The sequence below is a fragment of the Solenopsis invicta genome, chromosome 9, assembly GCF_016802725.1.
Source record: "Solenopsis invicta isolate M01_SB chromosome 9, UNIL_Sinv_3.0, whole genome shotgun sequence".
In the NCBI taxonomy this organism is placed as follows: Eukaryota; Metazoa; Arthropoda; class Insecta; order Hymenoptera; family Formicidae; genus Solenopsis; species Solenopsis invicta.
Window position 1 is genome coordinate 11900198 of NC_052672.1, and position 25787 is coordinate 11925984.

Here is a 25787-nt window from a genome sequence, read left to right on the forward strand (position 1 = left end):
GTATGCGATCAACAGAAAACGCACCTCTACAATTGTTAATTAGTTTATACATTCAGATCTGACGGGAACTAAGAACAAAAACAAATCATATTGATTAATTTTACAACAGTTGCAGAACTACTTTTTCCGTTGAAAACAACATGGTATTTTTGTATTCTTTAATAAGAAAAATAATTAAAAGTTACAAAATACACTTAAAATACTATATAGTAACTGTGATATAAAGTAAAATTATTTAAAAATTATTTAGAATCATTTAAAAAATCCAAGTTAATGAATCTATTGTTAATAATAGAATAATGAACAAAAAGAAGTAAGTAGTTATAACTAGAAAAGGACATGTTTCCATATTACTTGATTTCATACAAGATTTCATACAATTTTTTTACGATAAACTGCATATATTTCCAAAATAACTATTATTTATTTATTTATTACTAATTATTATTTCTATTATTTTTCATTTATTTGTACTAGATAATTTCCATTATTTTTTACGTTAAAAACTAAATTTATTTAATTTTAATATTTCTTTTACATTGATTGTAAATTTATGAATGATAAAATATAAATACTTAAAATAAAAGTATTTGCTGTATTTTATGAAAGTTATATAGTATGATTTATGTAGTAAGATTTTTCTTTCCATTCTCCTTCTCTTTAGCATCTTCTCTCCCACCTGTCCCTTGTTGTTCTCCCTCCCTACAACTAACTTTATAAAGAGACTGTAGCACGAGAATGTCTGCAGAAGAACTGTCTCGTTAAATGCTTCTCCAATTTACCGTTAACTCGTTCGCATTTCTGAAAAGCCTCAAGCAACGTAGGAAGGGAACCTACACTGCTTGAAGTGAAGACCTTAGCATTCGAGTACGAGTTAGCCTAAACAGTCGCGTCTTGAAGTGCATCGTGAAATCGTGTAAAACAAAAAAAAAATGTGGCCGTTTCACGCACAGTGTACCAGCAAAGCAAGACTCGTTGGCAAAACCGTAGTCATAACTGGAGCAAACACAGGAATTGGCAAAGAGACAGCTAGAGATCTCTATAGAAGAGGTAACGTCAATTTAAAAATTTTCAACAAAAATTGCATGAGATTTATAAATTCTTTATCAAATGAGACTTATAAATTCTTAATACAGGTGCATTTAATGTTTGCTAGTAACTAAATTTGTTTCTTTTTTTTTTGTTACTTGAAATCTTACTTGATATTTCGAAAAATATTTATAAATATACAATAACACCATTATACTATTGATGATACTTTGTGTAACTTGATGTGAAAAAGAATATTCTTATATATTTGAATACATGAATTAAATATTTATATTTAGGAGCAAGAGTAATTTTGGCTTGCCGAAATATTCAAAAAGCAAACGACGCAATCAACGATATAAAAAAAAATCCTCCTTCAAAGTAAGTTATGATATATATGTATATGTTATTATTAATTGAATAGAAAATAAGGAACAAAAATAACGATAAAAGTAACGGCTGAATTCGTTATCGTTACTGTAAAAATGTAACGACGTTACCGTTACAGACATAAAAAAGTAATGCTTACTACCGTAACGAAAATGGTAACGGCGTTACAAGTAACGTGTTACTTCCTAACCCTGCCTTTTACACATGGATTAACATAGATTTTCTACTTTTGATCAAATTGTAGCACGATGACTGCAAGTACACATTCATGTCTATTCTATGAATATTATGACGGAGAACTATCAAATTGCCCTCATATATTCGGTTTCTTATAATTTTACATTATAAATGTCAGGCAAATCTGCCAAACCACATTTATTTAAATTCAAAAGATTCTATTTAGAGTAAGGTTTGATTTGTCCTACTCTTCTCTATTATTTCTAATTTCGTTTTTGATAATTAGGCCTAGAATCAAAAATTTTAACATTATTTGAGTTAAAAGTGTGGTTGAATTTTAATATATTGAGTACTGACTGAATTGCTTAATTTGTCATGTTTTACGTTTATATGTTTCTTTCCAACAGAAATGGTAATGAAATCAACATTACTTCATCATCGAGACGACATTGAATCCATTATCATTTTTAGTCATACTTGTTCAAGTTATTATCACATTTAACATTTATTTAAAATAATTAACACATTTATATAGTTGAACCAATGTTTGTATATAGTTAATAATATGAAATAATAATTTCCAGAGCAAACAGAGAACAATTTCAAGGCAATTTAGGTGAGCTCGTGGTTTATCATTTAGATCTTTGTAGATTAACAAGCGTAAAAGAATGTGCTAGGAACTTGTTAAAAAAAGAATCGGCAATACACGTGTTAATAAATAACGCTGGCGTATCGATGTGCCCGCAAGAAAAAACTGAGGATGGATTAGAGTTACAGATTCAAACGAATCATGTCGGTCACTTTCTCCTAACTCTTCTGCTGTTGCCAAAAATACAATCTTCTGGTCCTAATTGTAGAATAGTAAATGTTTCGTCGTATGTTCATGTATGTACGTAAATTTATTAACGCTGCAGCTAAGCTTAAATTTAATTATTCTTATGGAAAAAATATTACTGGACTTGCAAAAACATTATTAGAAATTGTTGAATTTATTCAATATTATATGCTATGTTTCAATAATTGTGTTTTTCGTGTACAGTTGGAGCCATACATAAGGATCTAAATTTAATGGAAACATATACTCCCTTCAAAGCATATGCACAAAATAAATTAGCCAACATATTATTCACCAAAGAACTTGCTCGTCGGTTAAAAGGTAAATAAAATCAGCTATCGGAAGAAAAAATATTATGGTGAAGGCCTGAATTTTATATATTTGTAGATACATTAAGAGTTACAAAAAGAGGACAATTTTTGCTATTTTTAGCTAATAATTTATTAATTAGATGTAAATTTATACAGTATCCCACTTTTTGAATATTCTTAATCTTTTTTGTTTCAGTTCTTTTTTGTTTCAGTTCTTTGATCACTTTAAAAACAATTTTTTAAAAACAAGAACGTATTATTTAAATACATCAACAATTTTTTAGTTATAAGAGATTGAAAAGAAAAAAACTCTTCTCATAAGTTAAAAATTTCAAGAATTTATATAAATTAGAAAATTATATCTTTTATTTAATTTTTTACTTCAATGTAGATTTTTCTAATTTAAAACTTAGTTACCAAAATATACAGATTGCAATAGATAATTTCGGTACTTTTGCCAACAAAAAGTAAACTCCAAATTGCTACTAGAAGGTAATAACAATAGTTTTGCCAACAAGCCTTGCCTTGCTGGTACACTGTGCGTGAAACGGCCACATTTTTTTTTTGTTTTATACGATTTCACGATGCACTTCAAGACGCGACTGTTTACGCTAACTCGTACTCGAATGCCAAGGTCTTCACTTCAAGCAGTGTAGGTTCCCTTCCTACGTTGCTTGAGGCTTTCCAGAAATGCGAACGAGTTAACGGTAAATCGGAGAAGCATTTAACGAGACAGTTCTTCTGCAGACATTCTCATGCTACAGTCTCTTTATAAAGTTAGTTATAGGGAGGGAGAACAAACCCAGATAGACAAATTTCGGCATATTGTCTGCATATTGCCGAAATTTGCCGATTGAAAATGCTTGTATAAAGACGTCAAGATGCGTCGCCAAATGAGTTAAATGTTATCAGCATATAAAAGATGGCTTTTCATGCTGCAAAAATTGCGACAATATGCTGTTTATTTAATTAGAAATGGAGTGTGCTTAATCTTATATGTGTTTGCAGCATATGGAAGAGTGCATCTAATGTTGCAAAAATTGCGGCAATATGCTGCTTTTTTATTCAGAAATAGTGTGATTATAAATAGTGACAATAAAATTTATACACGTTTTTTTATTAAGATAATTTATTGAATTTTACAATAAGGTTTAATATTTCATTGCATGAAAATCTAACAAACATTCGATAAAATATATAATAGACAAATTTGTAATATACTTAGTGTATAATAAAAAAATACTAGACGAAGCAAGAAAAAATGTTTCCATTATAAATGCTATATGAAAAATCTTTTGATATTGTTAAAATTATTGAAATTATTATTGAACCACACTTAATTTATACTTAAATTGAAAAGAAATAAAATTCTTAAGATATAAAAATTAATATAAATATAAAAATTACATAAACAAATCAAATAAATTTTTAAAATAATACTTTGTGTAACAAAATTTAAACTTTCTTCGATAATTTAATTCTCTTTCTCCTTTTTTCTATATCATTTCTCTTGACTTTTCTATATTATTACTCTTTTCGCAAATGCTTTTGTTGACGCTGCATAAAAATTCTTTGCATTTCTTCTTCTCTGATATAACGTTTCCCTCTATTTTCCTTTTTATTGATTGTATTTCTTTTACGTTGTTTAGCGTTACAAATGGCTTCAATCATATCGTGACGGAACTCCGTACCACTTTGTATCTGAAAATGTTTATTCTCGGAGAGTGCTTCTGAAAAATTAAGAAATTATTTATCACATGACATTTTAGATATATTTGTCATTTATAAGTAGTAGAAATAAAGTTAACCTTGAATGGCTGAGGAAAGTTTTGTTTTAAAAAATGAATAAATTCCTTCTTCTTTATTGCCATAGATACTTTAGTTTAGTGAATTTACTATTGAAAGAGATAATAGAATAATATTTACTTTAAATACATACACATTTACTGGATTGCCTTCATATGACTCATCAGGACCTTTTCAGTAACCATTTCGCAACTTGTTTCTAGAGCGCCATAATAAAGTCTCAAAAATGTGGACGTTGAGTTCCTTAGCTTTGTTACTTTCAAATGAGTATCTCATTGAAATCAATGCATCTGCTAATCCTTGTACAATAATACCTAGTTTTAAAAATAAATTTTTAAAACAGCAATATACATATATAATACGTTAATTATGTATAAATAGCTTACCGATAGACCTGTGTGTATCACATAACAATTTCACCTCTGGCAGAGAATAAAAATTAATACCAATCATTTTATCCCAATTGTAGGTGACGATTTTTGCTACTTTGTTAAGTTTATAAAAATCAAAGTTCTCTATGAGAACTTTAGAAAGTAGAATTCATAAACATGTTGACAGCGATTGAAGCCATATGTTACACATGACAACTTCATTGGAAGTTCTTCAGTAGAGAAACTGTTGTATTCAATTGTACCCAGATTCTGACGATTTAATTTGCGATTACAATTTTAAAAACTGCATATATGGTACTCCTGTTTCAAATTGTATTTGAATGATGAGAAACCTCATCAATTCCTTGGCTTTAACTTGTCTTCGAGAACCTATCCCTTTTTTTATATCTAAATATGACAAAGAAATATATTTTTTCGTAAATTATATTACCTCCAGTAGTGTAATTTTCAATAATATTCAAAATACATATCAATTACCTGATACACAAAGCTTCAAATTCATCACCCCAAGTTTCAATTAATACAGGGCACTCATGCGGACAAATTAGGTTAGATACATTATCACAAACGCGTTTCATGATGAAAACTTCATTGAAATGTGGAGTCCACAACCTATAACATATGTTCTCAAAACTGCTCCTCGCCTACAAAATAATTGTTTTAAATATATATTTCTATGTATTTAACAATCGTGCAAAAGAAATAACAATAAAAAATAATAACTAACACTTCTTTTGAGATCCAAGAATTCAAAGATATCAGCATAAATATACAGTAATCGGTCCTTCATTTTTACCCATTTTGGAGACAGTCTCAATAGCTGTATTATACACTTTTAACATAGGTACCAATCCATCCGACACACTCTCTGTGCCTCTTATAGGCATATCTTTGCCCGAATTCAATGCACGAAACCTACTTCGCCATCATGATGATAGAGAATAGCAAATCATTCCTATGTATTCAATATTGCATCAATGCTGTCACCGAACATTTTTTGTCAATAAAAATAAACTGTAAAAAAACATTATTTATTGAGTAACATATTATAACTTACTAACACTTAATATAATAAATTTGCTTGTTAGCAATAAAGATAAAATCACCTAGCTATTTGATGTGTAACGGCATATGCAGTATTTATTGTCTGTATAGCATATTGTACGAAAATTTACGAAATATTGCATCGACATAAAATATATGTTTCAATAATCTTAATCTTTGCTGTGAATATCTACAGCAACTTGCATTAACATGTGCTCTCTCAACAATTTTTCCATTCACTTTTAATAAGTGATCATTCTTTCCATCATTTTAAAGATTAACATAACTATAATTAAAATCTCTATCATATATTATTGCAGAATTCAACTTATCTGCATTACTTTGCATAATTTGATAATATTTCTCACTGATTGGCAGAGGCATTTGTTTGTGATCGAACCTTTTGCCACCTTTTGCAGACCTTGGCCCGCAGTTGTTCTACGTTTTGCAGGTTTGACTTTGGCCCGGTTGTTCCACCTTTTGGTAAGTATCAAGTTAATTTAACTGATAAGTAAACCCTTGCGATCTGCGGACAGTTAAATTTACTTGATACTTACCAAAAGGTGGAACAACCAGGCTCTTTGCCTCGAGCGGTTGAACACACTACACACACAACCTCACCAACGGCCACCACGCACTTAACCTCACCGTTCACCGCTCGTCAAAACGCGAGCTGTCGGCTGTCGCGCGCGCGCGATCTCAATCGCAGCCAATCGACATCGCGGAAAGCGGTCAACAATTTTAACAATTATTATATATGTTCTGTGGGCTTTTAATACACCGCGTGATAATAATGCAACCAAAAACGCACTTCACGGATTTTAACCAAAACTTTTTTTATTTAGAAGAGGAGATATAAAGAAAAAAATTTAGTATCAAATCAATAACCGATTGTTTATATTATAATTGCTATTTCTCTAAAAGTAATGAGAAACAGTAAAATGATGGCATAATACCAAGATTTTATGTATTTAAAAATATGGTTTAGATACCTATAGTTATAATTGAATTGTAATATGCAATATTTTATTTCAACAAAATGTTGTGTACTTTGATTGATAATATGCATATTTAATACAGCATAAAAATGCAACTATCTCATATATACATTACAACTACATAATGCTAAATTAACATACATCGAATAGATTGCTCAATTATTGTTTTCACAAATAATACAAATAAAACATAATTTTCTACTAGAAATATTTCATATATAATTGCAGTTATGCGTTTGTAGTAAAATGGCAACATATTGCTATATTGTGAAACATATAAATTATATAACAGCAATATGACAGCATAATCGCAACATTTAATTGTTTGTAATTTTATGCTGTCATAATGGCATCATAAAGGATACATGAAATGTTTGCATTCTTATGTCCAGCATGCTTGTCTATCTGGGAAGAAGGTGAGAGAGAAGATGCTAAAGAGAAGGAGAATGGAAAGAAAAATCTTACTACATAAATCATACTATATAACTTTCATAAAATACAGTAAATACTTTTATTTTAAGTATTTATATTTACTAGAAGGTAATATGTAAAGCAATAAGACGATTTGTTGAAATAGAAAAAAATGTAGAGATTTTTCTTATATCTTATTATTATTATTATTGCAAGATTAAATTATAAATTATAAACATATAATATATATATATTTTTTTTTTTTTTCAGAGGCACATATTAACGGAATAAACGTATATTCCTTACATCCTGGTGTTATTACGACAGAAATAGGTCGACATTTTAGTTCAACAGTATTTCGAGGGGCAAGTACTATTTTTCGATCGTTTTTCCGACCATTTTTAAAGAATCCTGAACAAGGCGCACAAACAACTATATATTGTTCAGTAGACGAGAAAGTGGCTAACGAAACTGGTCTCTATTATAAGTAAGGAAAATTATAATACATATAAAATTATTATTTGGAAGCATTATATGCTCAATGTACAAGAGAATAATTTTAAAAACTTCAGAATAATGTTTCATATAATATAATTGTGACACAAAATAAATGTGTGTTGTTTTATATTTGTTGTTGCTCATTATAAATTTATTGCTGCACCATATCTTTTACATGTGCATAAAGTTAATAGCTTTAAAAAGTTTCATTGTTACACACATCTAGATTTGTACTTGTATTATGTAATTACAAAAACAGAAGGTTTTAATATAGATATCTGCTTTTATCTTAATATATTTTTTGAGAAAAAATTTTTATATACATTTTTATATAAATTTGTAAATTTTGATTTGTATCTTTAGAGAATGCGGCGTTAGAACTCCACAGTGGCGAGCACAAGATAACCAAATTGCCGAGGATTTATGGAATCAAACTTGTCAACTTCTGAAGTTGGAACCTGAAAAAGACTTTATTAGTTTTGTGAAAACTGTTTCTCATCAAATTTATGATATATAACTGCATTTAATTATAAGTAACTTACTTTAAATTTAAAATAGCTGTTAAATTAAAATTGTGATATGTATAATATTAACTATTAGAAGTAAAAAAAAATAATATAGAATATGTTTCTTTAAACAAAGCTAAATACAAAGAAAATAAATAAATTATAAACTTTTTAGAATTTAACTAATTAATATTAATTAATATTAATTGAATTTTTAATTACTAACATTGAAAATATTTTACAAATATAATTTTTATGCCTTTTATATGTTTTACATATTTAATTTATTGAAATTACACTAATTATATTTATAATATAATATATTTGTAATAAAAAAGAAAAAGAGTTTTGATGTATTATTTAGGCTAGTATTCTTAGCTGATTTTTATACAATATCCTTAACCCTTACGAAATCGCGATCACGATGCCTTGCTTCTACTATCCTGGATATCTCAAATCTGTTAATTTTTTTTACCTATTTAAAAGGGTTTAAAGACATCTCTAAAAACTCACAAACATGTTAAATATGTACAAAAAGAATTCATTTACATATTCACGTAAGATAATAGAATATTTCTTTCATTTTTTAATAATAATTTAACTATAGAGAAAAGTTAAAGATTTTAAGTCAAGCTGTGGCAAGGTAAAGAAGATTGGCAAATAGTGCGTATGCGATCAATAGAAAACGTACCTCTACAATTGTTAATTAGTTTATACATTCAGATATGACGGGAACTAAGGGCAAAAACAAATCATATTAATTAATTTTATAACAGTTGCAAAACTATTTTTTTCGTTGAAAACAACATGGTTTTTTTTGTATTCTTTAATAAGAAAAATAATTAAAAATTACAAAATACACTCAAAATACTATATAGTAACTGTGATATAATGTAAAATTATTTAAAAATTATCTAGAATCATTTAAGAAATTCAAGTTAATGAATCTATTGTTAATAATAAAATAATGAACAAAAAGAAGTAAGTAGTTATAACTAGAAAAGGACATGTTTCCATATTACTTGATTTCATACAAGATTTCATACAATTTTTTTACGATAAACTGCATATATTTCCAAAATAAGTATTATTTATTTATTTATTACTAATTATTATTTCTATTATTTTTCATTTATTTGTACTAGATAACTTACATTATTTTTTACGGTAAAAACTAAATTTATTTAATTTTAGTATTTCTTTTACATTGATTGTAAATTTATGAATGATAAAATATAAATACTTAAAATAAAAGTATTTGCTGTATTTTATGAAAGTTATATAGTATGATTTATGTAGTAAGATTTTTCTTTCCATTCTCCTTCTCTTTAGCATCTTCTCTCTCACCTTCTTTGTTCTCCCTCCCTATAACTAACTTTATAAAGATACTGTAGCATGAGAATGTCTGCAGAAGAACTGTCTCGTTAAATGCTTCTCCGATTTACCGTTAACTCGTTCGCATTTCTGAAAAGCCTCAACCAACGTAGGAACGGAACCTACGCTGCTTGAAGTGAAGACCTTGGCATTCGAATATGAGTACCATGAGTTAGCGCAGACAGTCACGTCTTGAAGTGCATCGTGAAATCGGGTAAAAGAAACAGAAAAATGTGGCCGTTTCACGCACAGTGTACCAGCAAAGCAAGACTCGTTGGCAAAACCGTAGTCATTACTGGAGCAAACACAGGAATTGGCAAAGAGACAGCTAGAGATCTCTATAGAAGAGGTAACGTCAATTTAAAAATTTTCAACAAAAATTGCATAAGATTTAAAAATTCTTTATCACATGAGACTTATAAATTCTTAATACAGGTGCATTTAATGTTTGCTAGTAACTAAATTTGTTTCTTTTTTTTCTGTTACTTGAAATCTTACATGATATTTCGAAAAATATTTATAAATATACAATAACACCATTATACTATTAATGATATTTTAGTGTTACTTGAATTTCACGATGTGATAAAGAATGTTCTTATATATTTGAATACATGAATTAAATATTTATATTTAGGAGCAAGAGTAATTTTGGCCTGCCGAAATATTCAAAAAGCAAACGACGCAATTAAAGATATAAAAAAAAATCCTCCTTCAAAGTAAGTTAAGATATATATATATATATATATATATATATATATATATGTATATGTACATGTTAGTATTAATTGAATAGATAATAAGAAACAAAAGTAACGATAAAAGTAACGGCTGAATTCGTTATCGTTACTGTAAAAGTGTGACGACGTTACCGTTACAGACATAAAAAAGTAATGCTTACTACCGTAACAAAAATGGTAACGGCGTTACATGTAACGTGTTACTTCCTAACCCTGCCTTTTACACATGGAGTAACATAGATTTTCTATTTTTGATCAAATTGTAGCACGATGACTGCAAGTACACATTCATGTCTATTCTATGAATATTATGACGGAGAACTATCAAATTGCCCTCACATGTTCGGTTTCTTATAATTTTACTTTATAAATGTCAGGCAAATCTGCCAAATCATATTTATTTAAATTCAAAAGATTCTATTTAGAGTAAGGTTTGATTTATCCTACTCTTCTCTATTATTTCTAATTTCATTTTTGATAATTAGGCCTAGAATCAAAAATTTTAACATTATTTGAGTTAAAAGTGTGGTTGAATTTTAATATATTGAGTACTGACTGAATTGCTTAATTGTCATGTTTTACGTTTATATGTTTCTTTCCAACAGAAATGGTAATGAAATCAACATTACTTCATCATTGAGTCGACATTGAATCCATTATCATTTTTAATCATATTTGTTCAAGTTATTATCACATTTAATATTTATTTAAAATAATTAACACATTTATATAGTTGAACCAATGTTTGTATATAGTTAATAATGTGAAATAATGATTTCCAGAGCAAACAGAGAACAATTTCAAGGCAATTTAGGTGAGCTCGTTGTTTATCATTTAGATCTTTGTAGATTAACGAGCGTAAAAGAATGTGCCAGGAACTTGTTAAAAAAAGAATCAGCAATACACGTGTTAATAAACAACGCTGGCGTGATGATGTGCCCGCATGAAAAAACTGAGGATGGATTAGAGTTACAGATGCAAACGAATCATGTCGGTCACTTTCTCCTAACTCTCCTGCTGTTATCAAAAATTTATTCCTCCGGACCGAATTGTAGAATAGTGAATGTTTCGTCGTATGCTCATGTATGTACGTAAATTTATTAACGCTGTAGCTAAGCTTAAATTTAATTATTCTTATGGAAAAAATATTACTGGACTTGCAAAAAGATTATTAGAAATTGTTGAATTTATTCAATATTGTATGCTATGTTTCAATAATTGTTTTTTTGATGCATAGTTGGAGACATACATAAGGATCTAAATTTAGTGGAAACATATACTCCCTTCAAAGCATATGCACAAAGTAAACTAGCCAACATATTATTCACCAAGGAACTTGCTCGTCGGTTAAAAGGTAAATAAAATCAACTATCTGAAAAAAAAATATTATGGTGAAAGCCTGAATTTTATATATTTGTAGATACATTAAGAGTTATAAAAAGAGGACAATTTTTGCTAATTTTAGCTAATAATTTATTAATTAAATTTTAATTTGTACAGTATCCCACTTTTTGAATATTCTTAATCTTTTTTGTTTCAGTTCTTTGATCACTTTAAAAACAATTTTTTAAAAACAAGAACGTATTATTTAAATACATCAACAATTTTTTGGTTCTAAGAGATTGAAAAGAAAATAACTTTTCTCATAAGTTAAAAATTTCAAGAATTTATATAAATTAGATAATTATATTTATTATTTATTTTTTTATGGTGTTTACTTCAATGTAGATTTTTCTGATTTAAAACTTAATTACCAAAGTATACAATTAAAAATTACAATAGATGATTTCGATTTGCCAACAAAAGATAAACCCCAAATTACTGCTAAAAGATAATATGTAATGCATTATGACGATTTATTGAAATAGAAAAAAATGTAAAAATTGTTTATATATCTTATTATTATTATTATTGCAGGATTAATTTATAAATTATAATATATACATATATATAATTTTTCAGAAGCACATATTAATGGAATAAACGTATATTCTTTGCATCCTGGTATTATTAAGACAGAATTAGGTCGATATTTTAGTTCAACACTATTTGGGTCAAATACTGTTTTTCGATCGTTTTTGCGACCAATTTTAAAAAATCCTGAACAAGGCGCACAAACAACTATATATTGTTCAGTAGACGAGAAAGTGGCTAACGAAACTGGTCTCTATTATAAGTAAGAAAAAATATAATACATATAAAATTATTATCAGGAAGTATTATATGCACAAGAGAATAATCTTAATACTGTAGAATAATGCTTTATATAATATAATTTTAACACACAAAATAAATGTGTGTTGCTTTACATTTGTTGTCGCTTATTATAAATTTATAGTTGCATCATATCTTTTACATGTGCATAAAATCAACAGTTTTTTTAAAAATCTCATTGTTACACACATCTAGATTTGTACTTGTATTATGCAACTACAAAAACAGAAAGTTTTAATATAGATATCTGCTGTTATTTTAATATAGTTTCCAAAAGAATTTTTATATACATTTTTATATAAATTTTGTAAATTTTGATTTGTATTTTTAGAGAATGCGGCGTTGCAACTCCACATTGGCGAGCACAAAATAATCAAATTGCCAAAGATTTATGGAATCAAACCTGTCAACTTCTGAAGTTGGAACCTGAAAAAGACTTCATTAGTTTTGTGAAAACTGTTTCTCAGCAAATTTATGATATATGACTGCATTTAATTATATTTAACATACTTTAAATTTAAAATAATGAGCTGTTAAATTAAAAGAGTGATATGTATTATTAAATATTATGAGTAAAAAAAATAATATAGAATATGTTTCTTTAAACAAAGAAAATAAATAAATTATAAACTTTTTAAAACTTAAGTAATTAATTTTAATTAATATTAATTTAATTTTTAATTATTAACATTAAAAATTTTTTACTAATAAGATTTTTATGCTGTTTATATGTTTTGCACATTTAGTTTATTGAAATAATATTAATTATATTTGTAATATAATGTTATGCCCGCTTTTTGGCTGAGTTTGAGAAGCTGACCGAAGAAAGATCGATTGATTTGATAAAAAAAAAGTGCGGCCGGTTGTTGTTCTGTTCCGGGACGCGGAGTTGTCAAGCGATATTTAAATAATTCCGCTACAAATTAATTGTACATAGTCATTTGATTAAAGTCAGTATTCCTTTTTATAAAAGTGTGTAATCATTTCGTGTTGGGTGTTTGTTCTTCTCTTCGCGAGAGTTTTATTGTGTGCTCGTCTCGTCGAGTACAACAATAATATAATTGTAATAACGGAAAAAGAAGTTTTGATATATTATTTAGGCTAGTATTTTTAGTTGCTTCTTGTGTATATAGTATCCTTAACCCTTACAATACCATGATCAAAATGATGCCTTGTTTCTATCATCCTGGGTATTTCGAATCTGTTAATTTGTTTAAAACTTGTTTAAAAGAATTCAAAAACATCTTTAAAAACTCACATTAAATATGTAAATCAATTTTAAACATTTTCAAATTTTGCAACCTTGATATTTCTGAATATTTAAACTATTTTATTAATTTAGCACAAATTAATTACAAAATACACTTAAAATACTATATAATAATTATGAGATATGATGTAAAATTATTTAAAAATTATTTAAAATTATTTAAAAAGTCGAATTTAATAAATCTATTGTTAATAATAAAATAATACTCAAAAAGTAGTAAGCAATTATAACTAAAATAGTACATGTCTCCACATGTATATATTATTTGACTTCATACAAGAGTTTTTTACGATAAATTGCATAATTTTTAAAATAAGTAAATAAAATTATTTATTTATTATTATTTATTATTTCTATTACTTTTAACGTATTTGTATTAAATTAGATAATTTATATTATTTTTTAAAATTAAGAACTAAATTTATTTAATTTCAATGTTTGTTTTAAATTGATTATAAATTTATGAATGATAAAATATAAATTAATATTTATATTTATGTAATAACTTTTTTTAAGCGTACTAATAATAGCGTACTAAATATAAGTGTTTTATGTTTCAGAGTTTACTTCAGTGTTTATTACATTACTTATTATTTATTGTACATTCTAATTCCAATTGTTTTAATTTTTATAATTAATTGTATTAAAGCCAAAAAATTGGCAATATTATTTTAATTTTAAATATTTTATTAATTTGATTATATTGTTAATATTTCAAATTAATGTTTATGTTTTTTATTTATAATTGTGATGTCTTATGGGTGGTAAATAAGTAATATATGTGAACGAAACTATATTTATTATACTGAGAATGCCAAATGAATATTAGTAACGCAAGGGAGCAGTCGCACGTTGGTTAGTTGCAACCAAGGTCCGTGGATTGGCGTTGGAGAGGAAGGATGCAACGACCTTCCTTCCCCTCCAACGCCAATCCACGGACCTTGGTTGCAACGAGAGAGAGAGTCGGTTCTTGGCGGGAACGCATAGGCGCCAAACGCTACATAGGGACTAACTAAAATAACTATAATAAAATTACTAGCGCATATATCACAATAATATATTTAATTTATTCGCTAAAATTAGTAAAATGTTTATTTTCAATTACAAGAAGAATTGTATTTTTGTTGTACGAATATTGGTAAGGTTTTTTTGACAGTTTTTCTTTACCCATGCAACAAATGTTGATATTCTTTAATTATTTCTACCAAATAAAAGTTTATTTGTTATTTTATATATAAACAATTGTTTTATTTCAAAATTATCTTAGCACCTCCACCATAATACCATTAATTATATTCTTATTAAGTTTTAATAATAATAATAAATATATAACTCATATTTAATATATATTATCATTTACTATTTATTTTTAATTTTTTTGCATCTCGTGCAAAGTTTAATATTAATAAGAAAACTTGTTACATTAAATTTAAATTATTTTAAATTAAACTGTATATTAAATATATAATGTGTATATATAATGTCCGAAATACGATGCTATAGCAGTGCTGACAATAATGCAGTAATATTGGAACAGTTGTGACAGTGTACTGTCATGACGTCACATTTACTGCTCTGCCGGTGAAAACTGATACACAGCCTTAGTTGATGGTTTTTCTGATGCACATGCGCGAAAAGGATAACCCCGATCGGATCACTGCTCAAAGTGCAATCTTTGGCATTCGAGTACGAGGCTGCCTGCACTTCCGTGAGTGCGAGTTGAAGTGCATCGTGTAAAAGAAACAGGAAAATGTGGCCGTTTAACGCACAGTGTACCAGCAAAGCAAAACTGGTTGGCAAAACCGTAGTTATAACTGGAGCAAACACAGGAATCGGCAAAGAGACCACTAGAGATCTGTTTATGAGAGGTATCTTTACATTAATTTGAAAATTTTCAACAGAAATTGGTAGTTACTTGAAATAACGATCTGTTAGATTGAGTTTATTGATTTAACTTTATCGTATAAGATTTACAAATTCTTAATATATGTACATTTAATGTTTGATAGTAACTAAATTTACTTTTTCTTTTGTTACTTAAAATCGATATTTTGAAAAATATTTATAAATAACACTATTATACTATTGATGATATTTTAGTGTAACTTGGTATAAAAAGAAATATTCATATATTTGAGTATGCTTATTCAAAATAAAAAGAAAATATTGCAAAATATGTGCAAATGTATAAACGTATACATAAGCCTTCCACATCCTGCAGTATTGAAAATCTATAATACATCTAATATAAACTATGAATTAAAAGTAAAACTGTAATTATATTTACCAAATAACTACGGCACCGTAAAAACTTTGAAAAAGAGGCTGTATTAGGCCTATTGACACTTTAATACGTATAAAGGCTCACATTATCAAACTCCCATGTTATTGATTAACTTTGCAAACTCTAAATGTGCAGTCAAATGGAAAGTTACATTAAAAGTATGTGTAATTATATATTAAACAATACCTTGAAAAAGTTCCGATGCTTGAAAGTAATGTTAGTTGACGTATTAATTACATAACGGCATTACATAACGGCATTATTCAAACAAATAATTTCATAAATTATTACTGGAAGTCACTTAATAATGGAGATAATATGAGCCATACACAATTTATATACTGTTCATTTTTTTTATTAAAGAATATAAAAAAACCATCGGTTGTGTTCAACGGAAAAAATTGTTTTGCAACTGTTGTAAAATTTATCAATACGATTGGTTTTATAACACTTGTTTTTTCCATTGATCATTTCTATATGCACTTTCGATATGTACCTTCTTTGCCTTTCCACAGCCTTGACTTTATTGCATTCCTTAAGAGAGAAACCTCATTTACACGGTCGCAAAATATATGATATTCACAAATGTTTTTCTCGGATATAATAACTTGAAACATTTTGAAATTTTTATGACAATTTAATACACAATCGAAAAGTATACAGAAATTTTTCAAAAAAAAAAGATGTTTACTATAAAAACGGACGCCATATTAATATCGCTTCGCTTATGGAGTGTCTCCGCTGTGTACACTGTAGCGTCCTTAATTTTGATCTGAAACAAAAAACCAAAATTTTTTGTAATTTTTATGATACTAGCTGCTATGTGACATTTCGATTTTTTAAAGAAAAAGTCGAAATTGCATGTTTTTACACAGTTTAAAATTGAAAGTGCGTTTTTTGTTAAAAAAAATCGACTTTAAAATACAAAAAAGAATATGAAATTTTTTTTTTTATAATTAATGTCTCATTAGAGAGAATTTAATTATCTTTAAAATGAGAGGTCATAAAGCCAATTCAATTCAATAGATTTCTCTTAATTGTGTTCACAAAATCGAAAAAACGTGTTTCGAGAAAAACGCGTATAAAGTTTTAGATGCCTAAAAATACTACATATTTACAACTTAGAGCAGTCTCATGCTAATCAGCGATTCCAGTTGCATAAAGTAGCCTCTCCTCTTCCTCGTAGAACTCGTTTTGAGTCATTATCTGCATCCTAGTGAGCCGTTCTTGCCTCTTTTGAGCTGCTATAGCTTCGGCGGTTCTGTCTGTTTATTCGCTTCTCGGCCTTTGTTATGGCAAAATTGTGTGCCTAGATCCCAATTTTGATCCCAACTTCATTATCATTAACACTGCATTGTAGCCTTTGTTAAATATCGATGCAGCAATATACGTAGCAATGCAGATGATTTTTTCTCTACTGTGAATGTGTTTAGGCGAAACGCCAAACGGTAGAATTGAAACTTTTATTTGCATTCTGTGTGTAACCGCCTAAACACCTTTCCAAAAGACTTTTTGAACGCAGGTATAAACCCCGAGGGTTGCTATCATAGAACTTATAGTATATGGAACAGGAATAGCTTATCTCCGCAATGAGTGGCGACTGAGAGCAACATCTAAAGGACGAAGATATATCTCTATCCTTTGCGCGTCCTACTTGACACAGTGCGCATGCGTTGAGTTAGACTCTGTTTTCTAAGCGAGCATAATTCATGAACCACGTATCGTCAGTTAGAAATCCATTGTGCCTGTTTTCGAGTCCATTAATTCGTTTATTTGAATCATTTTTTGTCTTATTTATAATAATTTCTAAATATGTGATGCGAAAAAATAAAAAGTAAATGTAAAATGGACTTTTCTAGTCTTTTATTTATGATGAAAGTGTATTAATTTTGTGTATTTATGACGTATATATGCTCTTTTTTGGTATTATTATAAATCTTTGTCTTGTGAAATAAACAAATTCTTATGTATAAACGTATGATACATTTAACCAATTGAATTCTATAATTGTTTAACATTTCTTGATTCCGAATGTGTTCAATCATTTCTTCTTGAAGAAAACAACGAGTAAGAATACTATTTAACACTTTTGACGCCAAGAAATCTTTAACATTTTTTTTTAAATTGCATTTTTATTTTCCTTGATAATTTTCTCGCACGCACTTGTGATAACAATGATATCTTTACTCGGGTTAATTAAATTCCATTTATTTTTTTTTCTATGAGTCCGTGTAAATTTTTGTCTGATTTGTTTTTTTGCTTTATCAGGATTGTAACACAAAATGTAGTAACGACCTATTATGAATAATAACCAGTAAATTGCGTATCAATAATAATCGACAACGATGTTAATGATCACACGGAGTATAATTATGAGAAGCAAAGCGCTCCGTGCTGTATCCTCCCGATCCTCTGTCCTCCGTCAGCTGACACGTCGCGGCGAGTAGAGGGGGAGAGGATCTGAACGCTCATTGGCGGAGCGCGATCATGCACACAACATTGGATCGTACGCGCAAAGGACAGAGATATATCTCCGTCCTTTAGATGTTGCTCCCACGTTTGCGCTCGTATTCCTGTTCCATATACTATAAGTTCTATGGTTGCTATGCCCGTCTGAACTCGTCACTCGACCCGTCCGCTTTAACTTCGTAACTTCGTAAATATTGCAGATATCGACTTGAAATTTTCAGGGAATATTTTTGAATAGTTTAACAATCGATTAAGATTATTTCCAAAATATCGATTTTTTTGACCCGATAAAGAAGGTTTCTCCCTTAAAGTGTGCCGTTTAAAAATAACTTCAAAAGTAATTAAAATATGTTACATGATACTTTAATTTGACAAAATATACAAAGAAAAATATTTGTATCAGCGCACTGATAACCACGATAACTCCCAAAAGTCCAAAGTTTTGTTAAATTATTTTAAATATTGCAATTCTTGATATTTTTATTTTTGATAATTATTTTTTGTATTATACACGGCGCATTGTAATAAATTGCTATCACAACCAGAACAATATCTTATGTAAAAGTAAGCCAAAAAAGTAAAATTCTTTTTATAAAATTCTTGAACTTTTTCTTTTTTCCGAATTTTTCAAGTTCGTAAATATGTCAACAAAAGTAACGTTTTATAAGTTAGCGGAACAAAGTGAGCAGAATCAATTAAAACTATTTTCTTATTTGTTGCTTATTTGTTGCTAAAAAACTGCCAAAGAAAAAAATTTGTTGCTGTTAGTTTTTTTTTAAATAGTGTTCCTCCAAAGAATGATTAAGTTAGCAGGACAATATATGTATAATAATGAAATTGAATATAAAACATAACATTACAATAACAAAAGTATATACAATCACTATGGCCGCAAGAAAAAAGTATTAGATGACTTATGTTTGATTGGTCTATTAATGTGTGACGCAATGTCTTATGTATGAATAATTATTAATCTTTACTAGTCGATAACCATTATTTTATAAAAAAATATATCTCCGATATTCACTTATATTTTCTTAGCAAGTTTATTAAAAATAGGCCTGATTTAAGCTCGATATTTTTTATTTGAATGAAATCTATTTGATTAGATAATTCTTTGATGTGAAACACTTCAGAAATCTTTTATAACAGTTGAGTTCAAACTCTAAGATCTTGGAATTCCGTTCCAAGGAGACCACTTATAAGTAATTTGATTTATCTTTACTTATCTTTGATAGATATAATCTTTGATAGATAAGATATTATATTAGATAGATATTATCTTTGATAGATAAGATATAATTTACGTCAGACATTAACCAACTAAACATAATCATCTTGTATGTACAAGTAAGTTGATTTTTATAGTCTGTTATGTCGTATTTTGATTTTGATTTTTGGATTTTTGACTTACGATGTTTATACAACAGGCTAAATATTTCTTCCTTACTATTAGATAAATATAAGGAAATATTATTGACATTTAATTTAATTACATTTAATAATTTCACTTGACTATCAATCTTTCACTTGACATCAACTTTTATCAATCTAGACTCAAAAAACTATTCCTGTAGGATAACAAGAATCAATGTACTAATTCTTGTTATCTACTTTACATTTCATCCTATTATTCGGATTCCTTAGATTAGTAATTTATATCTTTTGTAATTTTATTTCGTTTGATATGTGAAGTACTAATGTAATCTTAGATATTTTGACAACTCTATTTATTTACACTTATATTTATATACTTATCTCTGAATGTGCGAGTCTTACTTTATTTTAATTTTAACATTATTTATTAATACTGCTGTAAAAAATTAAATCAGTCAAAACGTTCAGAATATTGAATGATTAAGCAAAAATAAAATTATTGTAAAAAATTTTACCTGAATTTGCTCGTTTTTAATCTTTAATTTTATCTTGAGTAATATAATCTCCATTTGTGCTCTTATTTTTGTGTGAGTTATTAAATATACAAATAAGTATACAACGTTTAAATATTACATTCTACATATATAAATATATGTAGAATGTAACATTTAAATAACTATATATAAATTTTGCATTTAGGCGCAAGAGTGATTTTGGCTTGTCGGAATGTGGAGAAAGCACAAGCTGCAATTAAAGATATAAAACATAACCTGAGGTAAATATACGTATCTAATCGCTCGCATTATAAGGTCCAACTTATAATTTCTTTCACCTTCCATGCACAATCCAATAGATATTAAAAAATTGATTAATTTTTCACTCACTTTATTCGCTTTTTCCTGTTCTTCCTCCTTTAAACTTTATAACACGCTACATTTTTTTTTCCTCTTACTTCCTTTCTTTTCTTTTTCTTTTATATTTTATTTCATTCTTTTCCTTTCTTTCCTGCTTATTTTCTTCTTTTCTTCTTTTTATAGAAATACTGCATTATATCGATCACTAATATTGAAAAAGAAAAAATAAAATTTTGTTGCAAATGTCATAATTTTACTAACAAAATGTAAAAATAATATTAATTGAATGGACATTAAAAAATTATTTACTTTTTGCTCATATTTATTCACTTACCTCTGTTATTCCTCTTTCGTCCTTTATTACACGTTACTTCCTTCGTTCTCTTTTTCTTTTATATTTTATTTTATATCATTTCATCGATCAATTGTATAACAAAATGTTTGGTCAAAAATAGAATCAAAAACATCGAGTTTATCAAACATATAAAGATGTTATGCTAATGTAGAGAATAAATAATTAATTATTATATAAAATAAATAATTAGATAATAAATAATTTTTTATTATAGAATGTTTTTTAGAGTAACTGCATTAATGAAATCATTTTGTTGACATTTAACAGAGAAACAGAAAACGATCAACTAGGTGAACTTGAGGTATATCCGTTGGACCTTTGCAGTTTCAAAAGCGTAAAAAAATGTGCTAAATTGTTGCTGAAAGAATCTGCTATTAATATACTGATAAATAATGCCGGTATAATGTTTGCTCCGTACGAACTAACAAACGATGGATTTGAAATCCAGTTACAATCAAATTATCTCGGCCATTTTCTCTTAACATTACTACTTTTACCAAAAATGCAATCATCGGGTCCTGGTTGCAGAATAGTAAACGTGTCTTCACTTGCTCATATATGTAAGTAAAAACAGAGAAATTAGATGTAAGAAAAATATAAAGAAGAAAATTATTACTAAATTAAATTATTAAGATTAAATATTTTATATATTAGATATATATTTATATATTTTATTGTCGTAAGAATATTTTCTCTAAATCGGAATCGGTGTATTAGCCACTGAAAGACAGCGAATGGTCTGATATCAATGTTATATACATAATTGTGTTAATCAGTAATATATAAATTATTTTTCAGTGATAATACACTAATTCCGATTAGTAAAAGTATTCCTTTCTTAAAGAAAATTACTAAAAGACAGTGAATAGTCACCATTAATGCTCACAATTATAAGTATAGTACTGCAAATCAGTAAAATTTTAGATTTAAAGAATATTGTGTTTTCTGTTAAATTGATATCGATCACATTTATTATAAGCATAGAATAAAACAAAGTATTTATTTGCAAAAAAATAATTAAAATTAATTAACATTTTAAAAATTCTGTATAAGACTGTTGAGAAATTATCTAATTTACATGTTATATATTATTGTTGTTTGTTAATAATTATATACATATAAAATAATATGTATTAGATTAATAATAATATATTATATGTCAATATATGTGAGTAAATAACAAATAATCATTAAACAATGTTTATTGCAGATGGCAAGATACATTTCAATGATATAAATCTGGAACAATCGTGGTCCTATTTTCGTCCTTGGAAAGCATACTTTCAAAGCAAACTTGCGAACATATTATTTACGAAGGAGCTTGCACGTCGACTAAAAGGTAAAAAAATGGAATGTTGTGGAGGAATTAAACTAATAAAATTCGTGATTAATTATAAAAGTAGTTTTTAGAAATTGACAATATTTTTATAAGATTATATTATTTACTAATAATGATCACTGATGAGAAAATATCATAGTAGATATTTATCTAATATATTTTCTTATTTTATTTACAATAACAGATAAAAAGATATCAACCTATTACATAAGAATCATTTGTGGTTATCATTTATTAAGAAAAATATTTGATTGTATCAATAAGACGTATGTGATAAAATACATTTTCGTGAGAGAAAACAGAATTTCTATAAAATATTAACACCAATTATTGTCATAATTGGTGTTAATATTTTATAGAATGTTTGATAGATGCAACTATTAAAATTTGATTAACAGTTTTCAATTGAATTTATAAAATTTCTAGTTATATTTATTAGATTTTTTTCACTAAAAAATTATACTAACCTAACTAAATGTTTAAATTTTATTATTAAAAATTCTATATTTAACAGGAAAGAAATTAATAACACTGATTCAGTAATTGTTAAAAAATTTTTATTTATTGCTCAACGAACACAGTTCAAATCTACTAGATTAAAATTTTATTCTGTAAGATAATTAAATAACATATATACAATAAAGAATAGTATTGCTATATATCTAGAAAAAATAGATAAAAAATATCAATTATAAATATCAATTATAAATATCAATTATAAATGTCGTAAATGTTAACCTTTTTAATACCATTTTTCTGAAAATTGTGATAACCAATTTTTGTTAAAGGATTCGTGTTTAGCAAACACAAAAGTGACTATTTACACTCACGTTGTAAAAAAAAATTTTTTTCTATAATGTTATCACTATTTTACATTTTTTAAAATTTCATTTTCAGAGGCGGAAATTGACGGAATAAATGTATATTCTTTACATCCTGGGGTTATAAGTACAGAATTAAGCCGGAGCTATGATAGAACGATAATTCCTGGTGCGACATTTTTCACAAACCATATTATGCAACCATTTATTAAAACTTTGAAACAAGGAAACAAGGAGCTCAAACAACGATATACTGTGCAGTTGATGAAAAGGCGCTTAATGAAACTGGTCTCTATTACTCGTAAGGGCAAATTACATATATATAATAGTAAACTTTCATATCTATAAATTTTATTATATTAATAAACACGCACACAATATAATAAACTTCAAAGTTAATATAAGTCCAAAGCAAAATTGCGAATGTATGTTAAAATTTTTAATGTTTCTTTTGTTTGCAATTCAATTATTTATATGTGGAATAGCCTTTCTAATTCCTTGATTATTGATTAATGAGAAACTTAATAAAGAGATTGAAATCGAATCGAGTCATAATGATCCTAATTAATATTCAAGATCCTAAGTATATTTTACGTTTATTTCAATGATTACATGGAATCTTAAAATAATCTATGTGACCAAACTGGAATATAAAATTGAATTATAAATAAAGAAATAAAAAAACAAATAGTCCTAAATAATAAAATTTATTATATGTATGAATAGTTTAAATGCTTATAAATGAAAAATGGAAAAAAACACTGAATTTTTAATATACATTTGTGCCTTGGGTTTATATTGGCTTTATATTAAATTTATATTTTTCAACAAATAAGGCAATTAATTTATTTAATTTGCAATATAATAAATTTTTTACGTTTTTATTTTTTTTTTTAATTTTAGTTTTTATCAATTTTTGTTTTTTTATCGATTATGATTTTTGTTATCTTATGTTTTTAATAGAGAATGCCGTGTTACGAGACCGAGAGGGGTTAATGATCAAGTAGCTCGAGATTTATGGAATTACACTTGCCAGCTTTTGCATTTGGAACCTAATGAAAACTTTTCTACATTTTTGAAAACTGTCTCGCATCAACTTGAAAATATATAATATTTCTTTGAACGGATTTTTTTAAATAACAAATATATGATTTTTCACATTTAGTAGATTTTTATACACTACTCAAAAAAAAATAGGGAACACTTTCCAGACACCAAAAATTAGGCTATTTTCAAATGGCTGTAACTCGGTGAAAAATCATCGTAGATAAAAAATAAAAAAAGCATTTTGAAGCTTGAAGATCCAACTTTAACGCTTTATCAGCAGATTTTCAAAATTCTTTTAACTTCCTTGTCTTATGCAGTAAAAAGCACACCCTGTTTTGTTCCTTAAAATTTCGTATTTTTGAAACTTTGCAGCTCGACCAACAAATTTTTTTGGAATAATTCAAGTAAAGCTTCATAAACTACAACATTTTGCCTACAAAATGCTTTTTTTAAAATTTCTCAACGATTTTTTTGACTGAGTTACGCAACTTTGAAGCTAAACCTGCATTTTTTACAAATGATATCCGTACTCCGTGAAAAATCATCGTAGACAAAAAATCAAAAAACCATTTTAAAGCTCGAAGTTTCAGCTTTAACATGTTATTAATGGTTTTCAAAAATTTTTTTAATTTCTTAGTACTCTGCCCCAAAAAAGATACACTGTTTTTTCCTTGAAATTACGTATTTTAACAGCCTGTAGCTCAATAAAAAATTTTTTCTCGACAAATCCAATGCAAGTGCCATAAAGTATTTTTTTCTACAAAATGCTTTTTTTAAAATTTTTTCTACAATTTTTTTTGACCGAGTTACAAGACTTCGAAGAAACACATTTTTTACAGTATCTTTTTCTGAAAAATGACGTCTACCGCCGACATTAGCATTACCCAATATGCACCACGTGGAGGTTGCCGGTCGGATAATTGCACATCAGTGTGTGTGTGTGTGTGTGTGTGTGCGCGCGCGCGCGCATGAGTGTTCAATAGTGTGTATTTCCTCCTCTCTGATCAATTACTGCTTGCAAGCGTTTTCGCATATTTATACATCTTGCAATATGATCTTGCGGAATGTTGTGCCAAATTTTCGTTAAAATTTGTTCCAATTCTTCTAAATTTTGCGGCTGTTCTTCGCGACGCCTTAATCGTCGTTCTATTTTATCCCAAATGTGCTTGATTGGATTTAAGTCTGGGCTATTGACGAGATGATTTAACAGTCTAGTTGCGTGTTGTTCAAAAAAACGTCGCGTTAT

General features: G+C 27.5%; 2 protein-coding genes, 1 long non-coding RNA gene and 1 pseudogene across 4 annotated transcripts; 3 read left to right on the top strand and 1 right to left on the bottom strand.

Moving 5' to 3' along the window:
- The first annotated feature begins 722 nt into the window (after positions 1 to 722).
- Positions 723 to 8468, top strand: LOC120358625 (retinol dehydrogenase 12-like). The gene is made up of 6 exons (XM_039453330.1): positions 723 to 1050; positions 1329 to 1410; positions 2181 to 2485; positions 2636 to 2752; positions 7664 to 7880; positions 8255 to 8468. Exons 1-6 carry the CDS (start codon positions 933 to 935, stop codon positions 8406 to 8408), a joined length of 993 nt encoding a protein of 330 aa, XP_039309264.1. The 5' UTR covers positions 723 to 932; the 3' UTR covers positions 8409 to 8468.
- LOC105206557 lies at positions 4230 to 6698 on the bottom strand. Of its 2 annotated transcripts, none has more exons than XR_005575516.1 (7): positions 6542 to 6698; positions 6047 to 6461; positions 5668 to 5954; positions 5418 to 5584; positions 4935 to 5327; positions 4682 to 4862; positions 4230 to 4472 (listed from the first exon to the last, which is right to left on the bottom strand). It is a non-coding gene; the product is annotated as an uncharacterized LOC105206557 (long non-coding RNA). The 2 variants fall into 2 exon arrangements; XR_005575517.1 differs by having other exon boundaries at positions 4669 to 4862.
- A 1341-nt stretch (positions 8469 to 9809) lies between the features above and the next one.
- LOC105192806 (retinol dehydrogenase 11) lies at positions 9810 to 13292 on the top strand. Its single transcript, XM_011157055.3, has 6 exons — positions 9810 to 10120; positions 10409 to 10490; positions 11294 to 11598; positions 11749 to 11865; positions 12474 to 12687; positions 13057 to 13292. The coding sequence occupies exons 1-6, from the start codon at positions 10003 to 10005 to the stop codon at positions 13208 to 13210; spliced, it is 990 nt and encodes a 329-aa protein (XP_011155357.2). The 5' UTR covers positions 9810 to 10002; the 3' UTR covers positions 13211 to 13292.
- A 2326-nt stretch (positions 13293 to 15618) lies between these two features.
- On the top strand, positions 15619 to 24711 carry LOC105203476 (annotated as a pseudogene).
- The last annotated feature ends 1076 nt before the right edge of the window (positions 24712 to 25787 follow it).